Source organism: Ursus maritimus, unplaced genomic scaffold, assembly GCF_017311325.1.
Source record: "Ursus maritimus isolate PB19 unplaced genomic scaffold, ASM1731132v1 scaffold_11, whole genome shotgun sequence".
NCBI lineage: Eukaryota > Metazoa > Chordata > Mammalia > Carnivora > Ursidae > Ursus > Ursus maritimus.
In genome coordinates this window covers 8,410,766-8,431,308 of record NW_024423453.1, presented here as the reverse complement: position 1 = coordinate 8,431,308, position 20,543 = coordinate 8,410,766, and the positions used below count along the sequence as shown (strand labels likewise).

The 20,543-nt window shown below is 37.7% G+C and overlaps 1 protein-coding gene across 2 annotated transcripts in view; it reads right to left on the bottom strand.

The window, feature by feature from the left end:
• The window catches only part of ANK2 (ankyrin 2), a 219,761-nt gene that overhangs the window by 36,464 nt on the left and 162,754 nt on the right, over nucleotides 1-20,543 (bottom strand). For both annotated transcript variants that reach the window (XM_040626261.1, XM_040626260.1), the window contains 9 exons: nucleotides 18,909-18,944; nucleotides 12,450-12,674; nucleotides 10,866-10,964; nucleotides 9,713-9,867; nucleotides 7,306-7,517; nucleotides 6,579-6,783; nucleotides 4,083-4,179; nucleotides 1,708-1,936; nucleotides 777-902 (listed from right to left, as the gene is read on the bottom strand). In XM_040626261.1, coding sequence (XP_040482195.1) covers nucleotides 777-902; nucleotides 1,708-1,936; nucleotides 4,083-4,179; nucleotides 6,579-6,783; nucleotides 7,306-7,517; nucleotides 9,713-9,867; nucleotides 10,866-10,964; nucleotides 12,450-12,674; nucleotides 18,909-18,944 — 1,384 coding nt within the window. The remainder of the gene's footprint in view (nucleotides 1-776; nucleotides 903-1,707; nucleotides 1,937-4,082; nucleotides 4,180-6,578; nucleotides 6,784-7,305; nucleotides 7,518-9,712; nucleotides 9,868-10,865; nucleotides 10,965-12,449; nucleotides 12,675-18,908; nucleotides 18,945-20,543) is intronic.

Below are 20,543 nucleotides of genomic sequence, written 5' to 3'. Positions count from 1 at the left end.
TGAAGTCACTGTAGTAAAAAACTGATGGAGACCAGCTTCTATCTTGTGAGGATTGAGCATTGGGACTTCTAGATTAGTGAAATACACTGTGAGAAGAAAAAAAAAAATGATTGGCTGGAGAAATAGAGCACAGAATTTTTACTTCCTTTTCATTTCATGAATCACGCCATCACACATTTTTGTCCCTTTTTAGAATTGGAATCTAAAATGAAATGTATGTATATCGCTACCAAATTCCTAACTTGGATTAATATTCTTAAACAGAGACAACAAATTCACGGTACACTGAAGTATCTCCATAAATGTTTGTTGGATGAATTTATGAAAATATATCCAGTTCACAGCTCTATCTGGGAAAATCTCTTACTAGATTAAGTGAGATCCCCAGTCCCTTTTATTACAAAAAGTTGTCACTTAGAACTCTTTTGGTCTCCACATTAATGAAATTCATACATTTTTAAAATTTAATTAAATTTATATTTAAAAGTAATGATAGTAAAAAAAAGAGAGAAAGACTTTCTGTAAAATTTAGCAAAAAAGTAACCAGTTTTTCTAATTAATGAATTGGCTATTTGTCCTAATTCTCAGCCTCAGTCTATAAGTAAAAATTAAGGTTGATCTGAACTTCAAAAATAAAAATGGTTTTATAGGATTTTAAAATTTCACAGATACGGTTTTGTAATGACTGAAAAGCAAGCATTATCTCCTACTAGAGGAAATCAAATCTTTACTTGATCTGACGTAAAATGCATTACAAAAGGCCATGTGTATACTACCTTGACAAAGAGAGGAAGTCGGTTTTCTTTGAAGGCAAAAAAACTGAAGATATGATGTTGGCCACTCTTGGTTAATGGCACCAGGTTGCCAAAACAATCAACATAGATGGGTTTTCCTTCCAGTACCTGGTGAAAACAGAGACAAGTAACACAGGATATAATAGCTATAATTATTATGTTATTTATATAAAAAAGTGGTGGTACTACTTGGAACATCAAAATTCTTAAAATATACATACATAATCTTTAAATTGCTGACTGACATTTTGTCTTATCTGTGACAAAGCATGCGCTAGCCCTCTTCTTAGTGGTATGGGAATCTTCAAATGCATGGTGGCATTTAATGTTAATGTTTTCATGTCTATCACTGTTTCATGTTACCCTCTCCCCCCCAAACCAGTATCTCTCTAAGTCCTAAATTTAAACTCCTGATTGGGTAATTTTTGACACTGGAATGAGTCAGGTTATTTGACTTCAATATCCAAAGGCCCACAGATAGAAAATTCTGAAATAAGAATAAATAATGTAGAAAAGCCCTGGATATGGTACCTTCACATTTACACAAAGGATATACTTCCCAACTGTTTCCTTTAGTATTAAAAATAAAAACAATAAGGAAATATAAAGATATCTAAACTATTACAGTCACTTACATACTTTACCAATAAGTCAAAATTTTTCCCAAGATAACTTTAAAGAGAGTCCTTTTATCTCCTCACATACACTGAGACTATCCCTATATCCAAACTGGCCAAAAACAGCAGACTTTGGATCTTGACCCAAATGATCAATGACCAATGATAATGACTGACCGATCAAAATGTGGGCTGTTTTTTTTAATGGCTCTATTTATTAAATACTGTTTTAAATATAATCTACTAGTAAGGTTATAAACAACAGGTTAACATAAATTATTTCGTAAATACAGTACCTCTACGTCCCTGCTTCTGGCCACCTCAGCAAAGTTTTCTTGTTGTTCTAGGGTCTTATCCACTTTATCATCAGTCATGCAGAAACATCTCAACCTGGCTTCAATGGGGTCATGTGATTTGGCAAACACAACAAATTTGGCCATATACGGTACACAGATAATTTCTCTATACACTTGTGATGCAAAGGTAACAGATTCCTGGATTTGTCGACAATCTATCAGCCAGAACCTACAAAATGGAATAAGGTCAGTTATCTGAAATTGAAAGTACACTAGTTTAATAATAATAATAATAATAACAACAACAACAACAGTCCCTTCACTATGATCAAAATAGTCATTAAATATTTCTTGGGAAAAGAAGAGAGAGAGAAGAAGAGAGAGAAACTAAAGGAAAGAGAAAGAAAGTGAATGGAGGAAAGGCAGAAGGAAAGATGGGAAGGAAGAAGGGAGTGTGGGGAAAAGAGAAAGATTAGGTGTTTAAAATCAACTATCAAACATTGCATTTGTAATTTTCTTCTTTGGTGACTCTTCTCAGTATTGAGTCTTCTGAACTATATCTCAGTGCTTTAGAATCTTCTAGCATGTAAGCTCGGTATCAGACATTATGACAAGTATCTCACTGAATGAGCGTTTCTATTTTCCTTGATTCCCTCTCCTATTCTTTGATTCATTTCCTGAAACCCTTTTCAATAAAGTCTACCCAGCTTTTCTTCATCATTCTTTTCCAACAACCTCTCCAGTCACCAAGGTGAAATAATATCATTTTTTAAAAATTGCTTTTGCTCCAGAACTGCTAAATATTACTGGATATAAAAATCACTGGATTTGTGACCAATTTATGAGTTCTAGCCTCAGCTAAGTTTGTGACATTGCCTGGCAACTTTTTCTTCAGATATCATATATTCAGTATAGTAACTTTGCTAAATCTTTCTGACACTCCTCGAGCTCCCTCCTCACCTGAGGCCCTAAGAAAGATAACTTCACTAAGAAAGTAGAGGCCACCATGGACATTTTTTAAAATTTACTATGATGACATTTTCAAAGGTTGGTTCACATCCTCTTGCTCTGAAACCTTTCCCCACCAATGATCACCTCCTTCTCTTAATTACCCATAATCATTCAACATTCCTGAGATTTCTCTGCTGTCTTAGCCTCTCTTTTAATTTCTTGATCCAACTCTCTTTTTATTGGCTTTTGGTAAAATATATACAAAATTTACCATTTTAACCATTTTTAAGTGTACAATTCATTGGCATTAAGTACACTTACAATACCGACTTCTTGGTCCATCCCACAAGGCCTCCCACAAACAATGCACAATCCTGCATTACCCCTGATTACAGACTAAATGTATCACCGTCGCCCCCCACCCCCGTACCCTTCTGCATTCTATCTTGGCGTCTTTACTCATGTTACTCTCTCTTCCACTTTTATTCTGCCCAAAACGTTCCTACATGTCACCTCTTCTCAAACATCTGCTCTACTTCAATGCAAATACCCTGAGCTGAATTCTTTAGTACCTATGGGGTACCTCTCATTCAAAACTTGCCATTGTCTTGCATTAGAGTGTAGATGCCTGAGTGGCAGATCACACTGGCACATAGAGCCCACGACTCAGTAGCTGAGCCTGAGCAGCTGAAAGGACAAACCCGTGCTACCACACCCAGGTACTGCCACTCACCATTACTGAATTATTCATGAATTTCTATTTTTTCTTTCCCCTCAAATAGAAGTTTAAATTTTAACCACTCTCAACTTCAGTTTTCTCATCTGTAAAGTGGACACACTACCTCCTGTCCTATTTAAGTCACACAGTTGTTGTAATCAAATTAAATGGGGAAATGCTTAGCAATCCATTAATCCCAAAGCAAATGTGAACTAATAGTAATCAACTGAGTTAATGTGTGCATGACAGAAAACTAGATAGCTTCAGCTTTTAAAAGATGTGTGATATGTAAGTGGGGGATATGCACATGTGTTAGAATGCGTTGTAAGTCACTGAAACCTTCAAGCCACAGCGGGATTTGTGGTTTAACTATTCTGTTGGAAAAAGTAGTTCAGGCTATTTTTTCACAACAGGAAATTTATCTTTTCTAAGACCCTTGGGACTGGAAAAATCAGTGGTGGCTGCTAAAACCAGAGTCAGGGTCACAGTCCCTTATTTGTCTTAGATTTTAATCTGACTGGTTGTCCTTTGTTGTCCAGTCACTATTACATTTGCTGGTGGGTCCAGTTTAAAATATGAAAGTAAATGCAGATGATGTTTAAAAGCAAACCAGAAAGATTCACTTTTAAAGACCGTAAGAAACAAAACAAAAGACAATGGGGAAGGGCAATATCATAGTGGGCTTTTCTGGGCTGCATAACCATACCTGGCAGACACATTGGTTGTAAAGGAAACACATTCATTGACAAATGTTAATGGCGTAGTTCCTGTAATATCTTCCCATTGTGCAGGAGTGGTTCCACCTGAAATAATATGATTGTTTAAAAAAATCAGGCAAAACTCCAGACTTTGAATTGTAAAATAAAGTCTTTGTGGTTCTGGCTGTGTTCAACCATCCCTCCCATCCACCCCTCTGAATGACATATTGGAAACAGCATGTCTAAAAACCACATGCTAAAAAACAACACACTGAAAACAAACAGCAGACACCACCTTTCAAGGAACTTAACTTAAGGGAGGGTCTTTGAATAACTGCCTCAAATTACCTACTAAGTGTTCTATTCTCTGACTTTTTTTTATGTTTCAAGTCTTTATTTAAATTCTATATAATTAACATATAGTGCAGTATTAGTTTTTAGGAGTAGAATTTAGTGATTCATCACTTACATACAACACCCAGTGCTCATCACAAGTGCCCTCCTTAATACCCATCACCCATCTGGCCCATCCCCTGTCTGCGCCCCCCTCCGGCAACCCTCAGTTTGTTCTCTATTGTTAAGATCTGACTGATATTCTGAAGCTTTTATTGTAATTGCCAGGCTTTGAAGATCATTTTAAATCGTAACATCTGATGATTTTAAAAGCTACTTCGATCAACTAAGGAGCTGCATACTTTGTTAAAATAACAAAAAATCCAAAAAATCTTTTGTTCCTGAACTTCATATTTTCTGGAATTATTTTTAAGAAATAAAATTTCTTCTCAATTTGCAGTTCAAGGTTAGCAAAAAAAAAAATGCTTGGAAAATATTAAGAGCTCGGTAATACTGCAAGATAAGTGAATGAATGAATGAGTGCTGAAGGATGGCCTATGTGCACAGAAAGATCACCATGGAGGCTGATATTGACTTTCATTCTACTGGGAAATTACGTTGGCATAGATGAGGATAAAACAGTCTTAAAGCATTGCAGGAGGAATATATGTTTGATATGAGGAAAAGTTGTGACTCTAAAATTCCTTAAAGAAGGAAATGAGTTATCAAAGAAAGTTCATGGAAACTTATTAAGCGGCTTCCTAAAATAGAAATTCTCAGCAGAACCATATAGCAGAGCAAAACACAAAAGTCCAAACACTCTGGTTAACATATATTTTTTTAAATTAACAAATAAATTTAAGGAATTGTTTAGTGCAAACCTATCTGAAGATCTATGGCTGGAATAATTAGATTAGATGGCGTCTAGGCCCAGGCGGTATCTTCATTCCATCATCTACAGGGGCAGGTGCGCCACATTTTTCAGTCTTCCTTCTTTTGCTCCCATGCCATTATGTTGTACATTATAGAAAGGTTAATCGTATACCCATGGAACAAAAAGCATGGGAATGACACCCAGAAATGCTGATAACACCCAGAAATGGGTAACTGGGAAAGCAATCATAAGTGAAGCCTAAGATTTCCTTCTATACTCATTGTAGTCTGTGTATTTTAAAATTCTGTCATCTTATTAAACTGATGTCATATTATTAAGCTTTTGTCAAAGGTTTGCTATCATAAGTACAGAAAAAAACATTAATAAGGGAGAATTAGAGAACAAAATAAGGGTGAACATTCCTTTTAATATAGAGGAGAAATGAAAAAAAAAAAAATCTAACAATACCTAAACAACCAGGGATGGTGATTATTTCTGTTGACAACAGTATATTTACTGAATGCCGACACCACATAGTTATTGTTAAACAGGGAAATTATCAGTCCAGTGACATAGGCTTAACACAGGTTATTTGTGTGGATTTTTTCCTCTCACCGTTTGCGGTGGTATTATTGAGCAGAAACAAAACAAAACAATGTTCTGGGAATGTCTTTCTGGAGTGTTGTAGTTTTCTGAAAGCTATTACAACTTCTAATTGAAAAGACCAAAATTCAGTTAATCATTAAAAACCTGTATTTTGTTTTTCCAAAGTTAGTTCAACAGATCAATGATAAAGACAAACCAATTCCTAGACAGATGTTTGAACTACTGTGTATAATTATTCAAGATGCTATTTATTTTTCATGTAAGATGAAGTCTTGCATGAAAAATATCAGATGAAGTCTTCAAGGAGGCTAAACACTTGGGCTTTGAGGTATGTAAATTTGGATTTGGAGTCCAACTCTGCCAAATATTTATGGTATGAGTTCTGGCAAGTTATAGAACTTCTCTCGGCCTTGACTTCCTTTTCAGTAAATAGGGTTAACACTCTCTTACAGGGCCACTGTAAAGACTGAAATGACAGTGCATGTCAAGTGTCCAATAGTTTGGCATACAAGCTGTATTTGATAAATATTAGTTCATTTCCTTTTACCTTTCACTTGCCTAATTAGAATGCTTTTCCTGAATTAATGCATATAACCTCACAGGTATCTGATGACAAAGGTAATTTAATATTTACAACAGTCTATGTTTCTTCCTTCAGAACTTTCTACTAGCATAGTCATATGGGACTCACCTGTTATGCTGCATAGTAATCTTAAGGTTGGTGCATCTCCCCCAAAACCATTCAACATGACATCACTTGAAGCTTTGGGGACAGGAATGGTCATGGTAATTGGCTTGTGGAATTTTCTTCTTCTAGGTTCCAAAGTGACTATAGGGCTGAAGGTAGCTTTGTTGCCTAGAATCTTCTTAACCAGCTCACTGTGCATAGGTTGAGCCTTTTCAAAGAAAAAAATATTAAAATAAACAATATATCTATATTGATGTCAAATTTCTTACTCAATGCATTGCTTTTTAGTTCATAAATCAGTTTGGTGACTCCAAATATGGCAATTGTAAGTTTAGTACTAAGCACTCCTATAAAACTTTAGGAGACCTACAGGGGCGCCTGGGTGGCTCAGTCGTTAAGCGTTTGGCTTCGGCTCAGGGCCCGATCCCAGGGTCCTGGGATCAAGCCCCTCATTGGGCTCCCTGCTCCATTGGGAGCCTGCTTCTTCCTCTCCCACTCCCCCTGCTTGTGTTCCCTCTCTCGCTGGCTGTCTCTCTCTGTGTCAAATAAATAAATAAAGCCAAAAAAAAAAAAAAAAAGAAAACACTTGCGGAGACCCACAGTCTGTACGGGCAGCTTTTGCTCCTCTGGGGATAATCTGATGCGTTAACCATGTACTTCCCACCTGAAAAGCTGATTTTACTAGAGTAAAAATCCTTGTTAGGTCAACTGGTATCCAACAAGGGCATACCTGTAGGCCCACACGGATCCTCTTGGTTAGAGCCCCCTCTGGGAAGACGGCCTGCACCTGGGGCACCACGGTGCTGCTCAGCACGCCTCCCTCTGGGCCAATCAGGTTGCTGTCCTGTTTGATGCGCGACACCACCGCAAAGTACTGTGGGAAGTCACGGGTGATGATGCGGCAGATTCGCTTCTTTTCCAGGTCTTCCGGGCTATCCAGCACTGAGACAAGAAATGACCCATCTTCATACAGCAAAGATTTCCTTCCAAAAGCATTCTAGCAAACTCCGTGGCAGAGTTAATAGTAAACAAATGTGGAAGCAAAACACTTTTTTTTTTAATAGGAAATTTTAAAGAGCAAGACTATCTAACCTAACAACACCAGAAAAAAAAAAAATTCAGTTTTTCAAGACCTATCAGCAGTTAGTCTGCATGTTTTATTTCTCTGTGGAAACTAGGTCTTTCCAGGGCACTGTGAAAGGAAAGCGCCCAGTTCCAGAAGCAGTAATGCAGGCCGGCTGCCTTTGTAAATGAGGGGTTTTGAGGGCAAACCTGGAATGGAAACAAACCTGTCCTATTCTTGGTTCACCTGAGGGAGAGGAAATAGCTCCTGGACTCCTTTTCTTCGCAAATTTCAAAGTTAGCTCAAAAACCAGTTATTGTGGTTTTAAGAAGAAATATGGCCCTTTCAGTTCTCAGGGCAATAGTGAAGGAATAAAATCTGTCCTGTAAGGGTAAGGGTTGTGTTTGTGTGTTTATTCTAGTGACATGGTTGTCTCTGAAAGAGTCAGATATTTAAAAAAAAATCAGTGATTATGAATTCGGGGTTTGAGTACTTCCCTGAAACCATCAACTTATCAAACATATCATCTACTGTCAGCAAGATAGGATAATGGGTTCTTTGTAAATTGCATTAGTGTAGCTATGTAGGGTAACACGAAAAGCAGACTAGCTTAAATGGCAGAAAATTTGCACTAAGGGGATCACTGGATTTTCAGGGATCACAGAAAGTTGTTTATTTTTGGAAATCATTACCAATCCATTCTAGAGGCAGGAGCAGCAACTATATTTTTCTTGACAATTGAATATAACAAGAGAGCAAAAGCCAGAAGTCCCAGGATCTGATCATGCCTAACTGAAAACCGATGCACTGGCAAACACTAGCACATACTTACGAAAGGATGCATTTCCAATCATAGAGGACATAAAAATACAAAAATCGGATTCTTTGTTTTAAAACAGGCTTTATACACATAGAGTTATATGAGAGTACTCAGTCAAGGACAAGACGCCAATGCTCGTGGCAGTGTTCATGACAGGTAAATATCTCAGAGGGAGGCATCCTAAACCTACGTGCAGGCAAAAGAAATGGCTCCAAGAAACAGAAGCAGCTCAACATTGCATGGAACAAGCTTTATCAGGAAGAACCCTGATCTTTTATCCTGTTTGGAAAATACTGACCTATGCAACTAGAGGGCGTACTTTCTTGTTCCAACCACCCCTTGGGTAGGTGAGCCTGGCCTCTATTCTTATCCCACCTCAGCAGGATGCAGAAAGAAATACACTAAAGCCTCGGCTGTCCAGCTCCACTTACTGTCTGCGAGCCACACCCGAAGCTTCTGGCGGTCATCTGCAAGCCTGGTAAACATGACAAATAGCCTCACTGCTGGGTGTCCAGATTTGTACAAAATTTGGTATGCTCTTGGCACTCAGACAAAGGAATTACCCTATTTGTGTAGTTACTTAAAGTGGAACCATGGGGCACCTAGGTGGCTCAGTCGGTTAAGCGTCTGCCTTTGGCTTGGGTCATGATCCCAGGATCCTTGGATCAAGTCCTGAGACGGGCTACCTGCTCAGTGGGGAGCCTGCTTCTACCTCTGCCTCTGCCCCTCCTCACTGCTCATTCACTCTCTCTCTCTTTCAAATAAATAAAATCTTTTTAAAAAGAAATAAAGTGGAACCCATCTCCTGGTTTTAGGACTAGGCCTTCATTTTTGTGCAGCCTAAGGAGGCCAGAGAACAAGCCAATTCCCTCCAGTCACACTGAGACATTTCACCCTGTGGCTAGATGGCCCAAGCTGGATTTGGGATGTACAGAGATCAAAGCCCCAATGAAAAAAATAAATTCCTTAACTCTATGTGTAGGTGTATATATAAAATTCTCCCTGACGAACTCCTTGTTTGAATTACATGTAGAAGGTTGAGTGAACTTAATTTTCCTATCTCCTTAATAGAAAGTTTAAACAGGAAATCATATTATTCTCTAATGCATTAAAATAACACCAGGACCACACATGCCCAAGCCCACGTCCCCTCCCTGCCCCACACATATACATACTCCCTTAGTCATAAGAAAGAAAGAGATCATTTTAATGCTTCCCCTTTAGAATTCTTTTAAAACCCTTAATATGAAGTACCTTCATCCATGCCATTAAGGATTTCATTCAACTCATCTTCAGTGTATTCACAGTAATGCTCTTTCCAGCTGTCCCCGTTCTCACTGCGTAGGACCACCAGCTCCCGCTCCTTTCCTCGGAGGGCAGCAAAATGAGGGATCTCCACGATCACAGGCCTGACACAGTAAGGCAGAACATCCAGTGTGGACAAGAGCTAACCAACAGCAAGACAAGCACCTTGACTTTGTCTGTTGCAAAGTGACCTGGAATTGTTCTCTGTCTCGGGACAGGGCATACTGGGCTGTCCTCCGGAGCCCACTGGCTAGCAGATGGTCACACAGTAGCACTCCACCTCGGGGGCACCAATCCTTAGGGGCATGCTGCTACCTTAAGCCAAATAATGCTTCCCTGTGAGTGCATGTGGCATTCTGGAACTTCTCCTTTGATCAATGTAAGTATAACACATTTAACCAAAAGAAATGGGCATGCATATCCATGATGTGTGCCAGTCTCCCAAAACATTTGCTATAAGGTGCAAATGACAAAATGGTTTGAGAAGGAAAATGGCTCATATGTTGCATAATTTGATGTGTTGTCAACAAAAAGATGTCAGAAGAGTTAACTACTCGGGAACTAAAGAGACATGCACTCATGGTTTTCTGCTTATGTTTTCTTCTTTTTTCATTCAAGGGAATAATAGGCATGTGTACACAGCGTGGCCCTAACTGAGCTGCTCCTCAGCAGACAGCCCATTGTGTCCCATGCCTGTTAGACCCAGGATCCAGAACATGCACTGCCCTGGCATTTTTAGGTCGCATTCACTTTCAAAATTTATAGAGGCTTTTGATTTTTCAGTCCAGGTTGCTTTGATACAGACTTTGAATTTATCATAACAACATCATAACTAGCACATAGTACAACTAGGCAGATCTCATGCTTTAAACGAAAATGAAGGTCACAGCACTTTAAGGGAAAAGATATAAAAAACATCACTCAAAAATAAAAAGTCACATACCACAAGGGTCAGAAATGGTCCACTAAAGATAGGTTATACAGAATTTAAATCATAGGGAGGGACATGTCATGGGCACAATGACAAAAAGAGAAATCATATTGCAGAAGGAGGAGAAGAATGGGGGCCAGCAGCCATCAATTTGTTTTAAGTCACTCCTACCCAAGGAATTTGGTTCCAGGAGGCCCCAGCTGAAGGATGCGGCTGACCAAACTTTCTCCCTCATTAAGTGGGGGAGGAGCCGTTGGCAGGTGAAGTTTACTGAGTACATCCAAAGCAGCAGTGAAAGAAAGAACAGAAGTAAGCTTCAGGTATTGTTTTCCACAGAACCCCAGCGTCACCGGCTGATCAACAGGGTGAAGTCTGGTTTCACACTGCGTTTGGTTCTGCCCCCTCCATTGGTCACAAAGAGCAAGGAACTGAGACCCAGAGTGTACAATGGAGGCGCGTGGAAGGAGACACTTAGATGTTGGATCTGTCCCTAGTTACGTTCACTGCCAGGGCACGAGCCAAAAATAAAAATAAAAAAAAATATGCTCCACAGGAAAGACAAAGCTGTTGGGAATATAATGAAAACTCTAACTCTGTAGAGAGGGCAGATGTTTTCATCGATATTCCTCAACAGATGTGAACTTTATTAAAAAGCCTAAAACTACCTGAGCATAAGGGAGGGAAAAGGGCCTGGTACAGAAGACGAAAGGGATTGTCGGGCAATTATTCCAACCATAATGGCATTTCTGATGCAACCCAGAACTTCACAGGCTCCTTCTAAATCTCTGGTCATTGAGGAGGACATGGGAGGTGGCTTCTATAACTGGGCAATACGGACACCCATTTTCAGGTGTGAACATAATTTGCAGCAATCTGTTAATAATTTGCTCCAAATTATAAGGCTTTAGAACATTTCCCCAAGTTCTAAAGCAAATCCTCTACCCCAAACGACACCGGCAAAGCAAAGAGTTCATAATTAATAGAATTTTCTCCCAATTTCTGAGCAGAAAGGCTTTATATGACAAGACTTAAATACAATTGATTTGTTTCAAAATATTTTGAAACTTGTCCCCCTCCAAAACTTCATCCTTTTGTCAGTTTTCAGTGGTAGCTAGTCATTTCTTGGCATATTGAGACACCACTTGATATATAAGAGCAGCCGTACAAACGGAAGAAATTGCTAAAATGAGCATGGCAGAAGTTAGTCTTGATTTTGTCCTCTTAATGAAAACTACAACTAAAAAGACTGCTGGTGTGATTTTAAGACTCAAGATAGCAATTTCGATAACAGAAACAAGTCACATGGAGTAAATTTTTATATATCCTATAAAGACCACACTGCTTTCCACAAATAATCATTCTATTTCATAACTACACAAGACTTTAAATTTATGTTTGGAATGGACAGTATTTTTTTTATGACTTTACCATATGAGTCTCAGGATAAGAAAAAAAAAATACCTACCATCAGCTAAACCATGATTATTCACACTGGGGGTCTAGCAGCTATTGTCACATCCCAAGAGAAGGAATCATAATTCATCTGAATGTTGAACTCATTAATGCCTTAAAATAAGAGGCATGTGGTTGGAGTCAAGCACCGAGGTGCGACTTCCGATTTTTAAATAATTTCACAGGGGCCAATCTTCTTTCACAACGTTATCGACGTACCTTTTTTCATTCCATCCTAGTGATTTCACGTAGAGGACACAAGCCCATCGGTGACTAAGTGGGAGGCTTATCAGAAACCCTTACCCAAGGAACTGAGCACCAGAAGGTCCGACTTCGATCAGGCGACTGGCCAGGCCTTCTCCTTCCACCATTGGGGGCATTGTCGCCAGTCTATGGCGTTTGACCAGACGGCAGGTGACTCGAGTTGGGGCAGTACACTTCCGAGGTGGAATAATGATACGGAGCCCGTTGTGTCTGCATCCTCGCATAGCACCACCTCGGGCATCCACCATAAAACTAACCAGGAAACTAAAAATTAAAATAGAAGATTAGCTGTGTTTTGAAATACTGGAAGCAGATAAACAGGTTTTGTCAAGTTAATTTTTTTTCTCATAATGCTTTGTTCTTTTTAATTTATTTGCATGGTGGCAAAATATTTGTCCTTAAAAGTTATTTCGCTTTATGCCAATGCCTTTATTTGTTTTGTCATTGTTTCAGTTTTTGCATTAGTTTGATCCATAACTAAAGAATCCTGGTTTTTGTTGACAACGGTGCTATTAAATACAAACTGTAAATTAAGAATCTGTCCAATTGACTTAGAAAGTGGAATAAAATTATATAATGAACGCTGAGGAGTCTTCTTTCATTATAAATGCAAAGGCTTCTGCTTCTGTCTAGGTGTGTCCTGAAAATCCACATGCTGAAATAATGTAAGGATAGAGAAAAAAGACCAAATTGCAGTTTTTCTAAGTTAATCCAACCTGACTTTTCAAAATTACATCTTGTCCAACCCATTTGAATATAATTCTATGACTTAAAAAAAAAAAAGATTCATAGGCCTTCTCCCAAGATCATGTACATGCATCCTGCTCCAACATCATCTTACCCAGGAAGCAGGTTTTTAACTTATTGCATTCTAAAGGAGAAGGAAAAGCAAAAAATTAAGTGTTTGGATAGAATCAATTTACTGGTTGACATGTCCCTTTTCAGTTCTTAAGTAGGAAGCTGTCTGCCATCCTGGTCTAACTGAAGCAAAGATGGGGTGGGCAGAAAATAAGATTATAAATTCCCTCCGCTCTGTGTTTTTAAGTGAGAAACCCTGGGCTCATGCTGACGGAAGAGATCTGTGCCTCATGATTTTCCCCAAATTATAGTAAACTGCATGTGGAAAATCACAGCTAAAAATTTAGAAACGTAAAGGCTTCTATCTCTATTATTTTTGTTCTTCTACTGCTAATTGTTCATGCATAAACGAACTATAATCCAAGTGCCTGTTTAAGTGTACCAGGAGAAACGATTAGTTTTAACTTGATTGTTATTTCTTGTGGGATGGTCTTAATGGATCCTGATACAGTTTAGTTCGACTTCTTGTCACTCTGATGGTCCTAACACTCATTAAAGTCTTGGAGGCACTCACTTCCTCAAGGAGCGAAAATTAAACCAGGCAATCCAAGTGTTGTACACATATACACAAAGACACAAACAAACAGTGTGTACACCCTTTTACAGATTACATTACTGTCTTCCCCAATTTTCATCGCATTTGCAAGATTTCATATACCAAAACAAAGAGGAAAGCAACATACAGGTGTATTAGGGATCAACTTCTACTCAACCAACACAAGAACTACATCAGATCCACCACGTCTAGATATTGCATCCATGACAACACTGAAAACATTTGAAAGACATTTTATCCAAGTAAGTTATAGGATAGAAACACAATACATTGATGTTATTTTTAGACACGTGATGAAAAATATGTTAGCATCTTCTTCATAGCAGGACACAGAACTCATTAAGCATGCTGTTAAACAGAAATCCTGTTGCTAGTAATAAAAATGGATGCGGAGGAGCCGGCTGCCTGTCTGAAGCCCGTCATGCAGGATGAGACCACAAGAAGAGCCATTACCGCCCTTCCCACGTGCAGGAGCCAGCCTAGAACTACCATTCACACCCAGCCCTCTAAGTTTTTAGTACAGGGCAAAAAGTGGGGAGTATAATCAATTGTTCACTACTCAAGAATGGATGTTTCTGGTCTTTGTTAAAACACAATGAAAAAAAGGTTGGCTGCTTTTCTTCTTACTAGTCTAAGCATAAATTCTTTAAAAAATTCTTTTCTATTTGTTTTTTAAAATGTAGTATTGCTCAAAAGAATGGAAAAAAACTGATAACACTTCTAGATGAATACAAAAGTTTCTTCCCCATTTATTTTTATTTGACTGTGATATTAACGTCAATTTGTATAAAAACTAGGAGCAAAGCTACTAAGTTTCACCCAGTGCTGTTCCAAGGTGCATTGTAATATTTCTGACTTTCCCTAATTGTTTTTTCATCTTTTGATTACTGTCACCACTGATGAACAGAACAGGGACTCACACTCATAAGAAATTATTATAATACATCTACTCAGTTTTACCAGTCTTTTTACCTTTTGAAGGCATTTAAGGAGCTTTCACACCCACGGTTATATGCTATTGTGTTTCCACTAGATTTATTCCATTGATGACTTATGGCCTACATGATGTCTCCAACCAGAAAAACATGGAGAATGTCTTCTAGGGGTGCATCTTCTAAAAAAGTGAAGGACAGTTGCTATGTTCTTAGCTATAACAATGTTCCAATAACTACATGTTTGATTACTTTCTCTGATTTTGTGTCATTGACTGTTCCCTTTGAGATCCTCTTTTGTTCTCATGTACTCCATAACTTCCATTTCCATGCCTGAGAAGCATGCAGTGTTTGTTACCCTCCTATTGGCAGGTGCCCTGCATGAACTGAGGATACTGAAAATAAAAACATAATTGCTCCTGCCAAGCAGCTCACAGTCTAAGCCCCAGGTTTCACATGATGGTGTTGCTGACTCAGAATCACTTCGTTTCCTGGTCAATAAGAAGTGAATTATAACCACATACAGGAGCCATGTAAGTACCATATTGGCAGTGACCTTGTTCTTCCTATGTTCCCCCAGTGCCTAGCACAATGTACATGGAGCACATAGTAGGCAGTCAATAAATAATTGTTGAATAAGTGAATGAATGGAAGAATGAAAAGAGCAAGTTGAAAGAAGTTGTATATATTTAGATCTAATAAAAAAAGGCAGCAAAATTGAAAGTAATTTAATTGCTTGGTCTCTAGACAACCAATCCAGCCAGAAATCATTCAAATTACTACACTCCAATATTTCAGCCAATAAAATAGCAAAATAGTTGGGAAGGACTATACTCAATGTTAAATATTTTTCTATAGGTCTTTTCCTGCTCCCAAGTAAAAGATTTGATATGTTAATTTACCTTGGCAGATGATTAGTAGAAAATGGGAATAACCAAGAATCAAGACTTTGAATATAACAAAGGAAATAACTTTCCTATAGGAGTGAAAATTTCATGAAGAAAGACCAAAGATTGGGAAATCAAAATACAAGAACTTAAAGACTGAATCTGCAAGTAGACATATTTAACTGTAAGTGTCTCCGTACCCTATAGATTTGGAGAGTAATGCTTAAGTACTGCACCCAACCACAGCAAACCGGGAAAAGGTGCCAATACTCATAATTCAGAGAAAAGAAAAATTACATTTCCAAGGAAACCAAGCCTTTGTGTCTTTCTCAACTAACTAAAGGAACTAACGGACTAACAAAAGTGACAAGTTCTGGTGAAGGAATTGTCTTTAGCCAGAGAGAAGGGAGACTAGAGACGGGGAAAGGAGATGGGAAGGGAGGGGGGAAGAGTCAGAGGCAGGAGACTTGAGAGGAGAGCAAAACAGAAAGAGGTCAAGAAAGAAACAGAAAAGGTTAGGAGACATGAAAGAACTGAATATTAGTAGTCAACATGAATAAAAATGTTTATAAATTCAGCAAGAAAATACTCTATAGAAATCAGACTCAAATAACGTAATTCCAGAGTAACAATAAAAAAGCTGAATATGCAGAATTGTACACTAAAAGAAGTCTTTGCTTCAAATAAGAGGGAATAAGAGAAATAATTCAAGTGCTGATGAAAAGTCTTTGAGATAAAACATGCTAGTTAACCCCAATAGTTTATAATATACAACTGGGTAAGCGTTTGAACACTTTTATTATAAGTGCCAGAATATCAGACGGTTTCGCTATTTGGATAGGTGGTAGAATTAGTAAAGTTATTCTGCAATGTAAAAAACAGACTGTAAGAGACCATTTACTTTTTTGTACCACAGGAAAAAGTGAAAGGCTGGAAGCTATGAGTCATGAGATGAATCAGCTCACATACTAGAGATGATTAAGTAAATATGATTTTCTCATATTTTCAGAAGATTAAAAATGGGACAAGATAAACCGCAAACATTTGGAGATAAAAGGAATTAAAGTAAAAACACATAATTAAATATGTACAGAGGACAGGATATATGTATGGACTGAAGCTCAGCTCTGCTGTTTGTGAGCTTAAAGACCTAAGCCTAGTATGCTGATGAGGGAGAATCATAATATTACCACTGAGGGTGCAGTGAGGATTAAACCATGCATGGGTAAAGCATTCAGAATTCAATAAATACTTGTTGCCATCATTTTCCTTTCCCTATGCCCAGATGATTTTCTGTATTTCGAATGTCTTAAAAATTATAGTGTAATACAACACCTAAAAAAGAGAGAAACTAACTTTTATTGAATACCTAAAATGAACGAGGAACTTTGCTAAAGCAATTTAATGTGATGGTGGGGGTTTTAGTAGTGTATGAACTTCACTATTTAAATAAGCTATAAAGGGACTATTATCACAGAGCACAAAATGCAGCAAGTACCATGCTCTTTCCTGGATGCCATCTATCATTAAATTGATCTCTGTCTTGAAGTATTGCCATAACCTCAAGCAAGTCACTTCCTGTCTTCAAGTTTTAGTTTTCTCATCCATAAAATGAAAGACCTCAGCTAAATAAACTCTATGGCGATCTGGTGTTAAAATTCAATGTGCCATTTCCTGTTAACCAAGGTTAGGAAAGCCACTGAAATGTTTCATGACTGTCAGATGCTCTGTAAGAATTTTTATTTGGAAAATAAACTGCTTTTACTCCAAGAAAGATATGTTATTTTTGCTGTATGGTTAAGACAGTCAACGAACAGTTGTGGAGAAAATGTGTACACACATTGCACTCAACACTGACTGAAGACTGTACAGACAAAATTTATCACAGAATATACTCAGCTTTAATTGCATATCTTACTCTCCAAATGAAATTCAGCAATCATGCAAAATAGAAATTCTTATTGAAGTTTTCTAAATTGTGAGATACAGTGTTATCACAATTTAAAAAGAATAAAAGCAAAAGCAGTCCACGATTATTATGCAGACAATTTGCCTGCAAATACACTATTTGATTAGCTAAGTAGGTACATGCTTCAGAGGAGGCAGCAGAAACAACGATTCTGGTCTCTTGAAGACAGTGTCCTCCACCCCAAAAGTTACTAATCCTTAGGTTTACTTTTAATTCATCCAGGACCATGGGGTGGGGACAGGGAGGAGATTACAGCATTCAGAGTTAGTTATCGGGTAAAAATAGGAAAAAAAAAAAAAGTCATCAGGGTGCTTCAGTGATCCACATATACATAGCAAGAGGGCTTTAAATTAAATCTGATCGCTGGTTTATGTGAGAAAACAACATGAGCTCTTTCTCCTCTGTAATTCCCTTAATTCCTTCCTCGTCCTCTGAATTCCATAAACTGAAAAACTGATGGAAAATGACTTTGAAAAAATTGGCTCTAATTTGCTAAAATCACCAATTATTTATTACTCACTATGTTCATGTATAGAAACATAATATTTAGTGTTTCAGAAAAAGTAAAAGGATGGATACAAAATTTCCAAAATTAGATAATAAAAAGTGTCATATCTGTAGACAATCTGTAGTATCATGGTGTAGACTGTATAATAAAAATACTAGCATAGGCAGTCTGATAAGAACCTTTAAAAATAACCTTACTGAAATAATAAAGAATAGATATTTTTAGAACACCGACTAGCATCATCCTATAGCACAATTTCCAAAATATCAAAAGGTTGTACTTAAAGCAGTACTAGAAAGGAAATGCACTATTAATAAACTTTCAGCCTTTGGTTCACCTAGAATATAGCTAAAAAACAAAACCAAACCCAAAAACTCTACTAAGTGATACTTAAAATCATAACCTTTAATATAACTTTAAAATAGCTCACCCAATTTGCATAATTGCCAGAAATGACATCCTTCAGCTCAATGTAGCACTTCTTCTCACAAAAGAAATGGAGACGTGGAGACCCATGGCCAAAACAGGCTTTCACAGTGGTCTCCATTAATTTTGGTGCAACCCCGCCTGATTTCCAAAGAAATAAAAAAAGTACCCACTTTTTTTCCACCATAGAGAAAGGGAATTCAGCAATGGCCACAATTTGGAGAATATAAATCTCTCTCTCTCTCTCTGGCTAGGTATCTTCACACTAAAGCATCCTGAGATGGGGTAAAGGCAGAAGGAGATGGTGAAAGGGGCAGAGGGGGAGGCCACATGGTCAGAGAAGGAATTATGCAGAAGTTCACCTGCTGTTGTCACGATCAAGACATGGAGAGGAGCGGCTGCAACAGAATAGATACTTTAGCACAGAGAAGGAATGGATAAAGTGAAATATAAAGAAGGAAATCAGAAGCGACTTTCAACCAAAATATATTACTTATACACCAATACAGTATTCATCGAAAAAAAGATGGAAATACAAATGAGATATAGCTCTATGCAAATGCGGAGAGAAGAGCAAGGTATGGGGGTTCACAGTGACTCCCAGTTGAGGGAACTGGGGATAAGATTTAAAAATCACTGGATTTGGATTTGTAGCCTTATTCAACACTGGCTGGGGGAGGTCATGTGACCAAGTCTAAGGGTCCACAAAGTTGCAAAACATCAAGGGTTCTTATAATGAACGTCACAGAGTCTTCGATTTGATGGACATAGTTTGTCTCCAAACTTTTCACTCATACTTTTTTAATACTTTCAAAATAATGGTAATGCCCTTTTGCGCTTCTACCAAAGAAATGCAAACAGAAGTGGCACAATTTAAAGAAGAGCTTCAATGACAAACAGTAGCATCAACTCTAAGGCAGAGCAGGTAACATTAATTACCTACCAGTAGGTAACAAAAAACTACGCAAAGAGTGCTTTTCTCAAGACTTTCATTCCCTGCCTTGTGGTTTGCTGTCTCACTGGTCATATTGACTGATCCCACTTTACAGTCCTTTCATGCCTCTTCTACCTGAGTCTGCTCTTCTGCAAAACCCTCCGTAAGTTTTCATATGATTCACGTGTGTTTTCAACACCTGACAATATACAAAAGGATACATGCTGAATGGACAGATATCCCACCTTATAAAACAGTTGTTTTGCCACTTAGAAAATAACTGTCTTCGTCCAAAGGAATTTACCTTCATGTACCTTAAAAAAAACTAGGGTTTTTGAAATCCATAAGCAACCAAATCAACTGATCTAGGTATTTGATAAATACTAACACTGTCAAATGAGAAACAGTCTTGACTTCCTTGAGTTTCTAAGGTCAACTTCTACTATCTGAGCTAATTACCTTCACAAGTTTTTTTTTTAACTGATTTTGTTTTTTAGAGTAGCTTTAGGTTCACAGCAAAATTGTCAACATGTTTTTATGAAAAAGAAGTCCTTTAAGAGATCACTTTCTTACGGACTTCTAGTTACTATAATATTTTGTAGCACAACATCATGAAGTGGCATTTAATTGTTGGCACTTGGCTGGCATTAAGGAACTACAAAGATAATACCAATGAAATAATAACATTTAAAATGAATCACAAAACTATTACTAGAAACTGTGCCTTTCATTTGTTAATTCATTACGCACTTCCGAAATGGAGAAGAATTATAAAATTCAAATTCTTGTCCAAGCTTATGTTGGTATGATCATGACCAGGGTGCTAGAACTGACTACTGATTAGACTGTGAATCAGTAACACAATCCAAAGAACAAAAATATTACTGTCAGCCTTTCTCTTGCCAGATATTACCTGTATATATTGGCCAGAACAGAATTTTTTAAGCACTGCTACCTACTCATTTTCATTAGAAAAATAAAAGAAAATTACTAATACTGCTTATTGGTAGAAGCTGTGTCTTCCATTACTCTAAAATCCCTTTATGGAATCAAATAGAACATT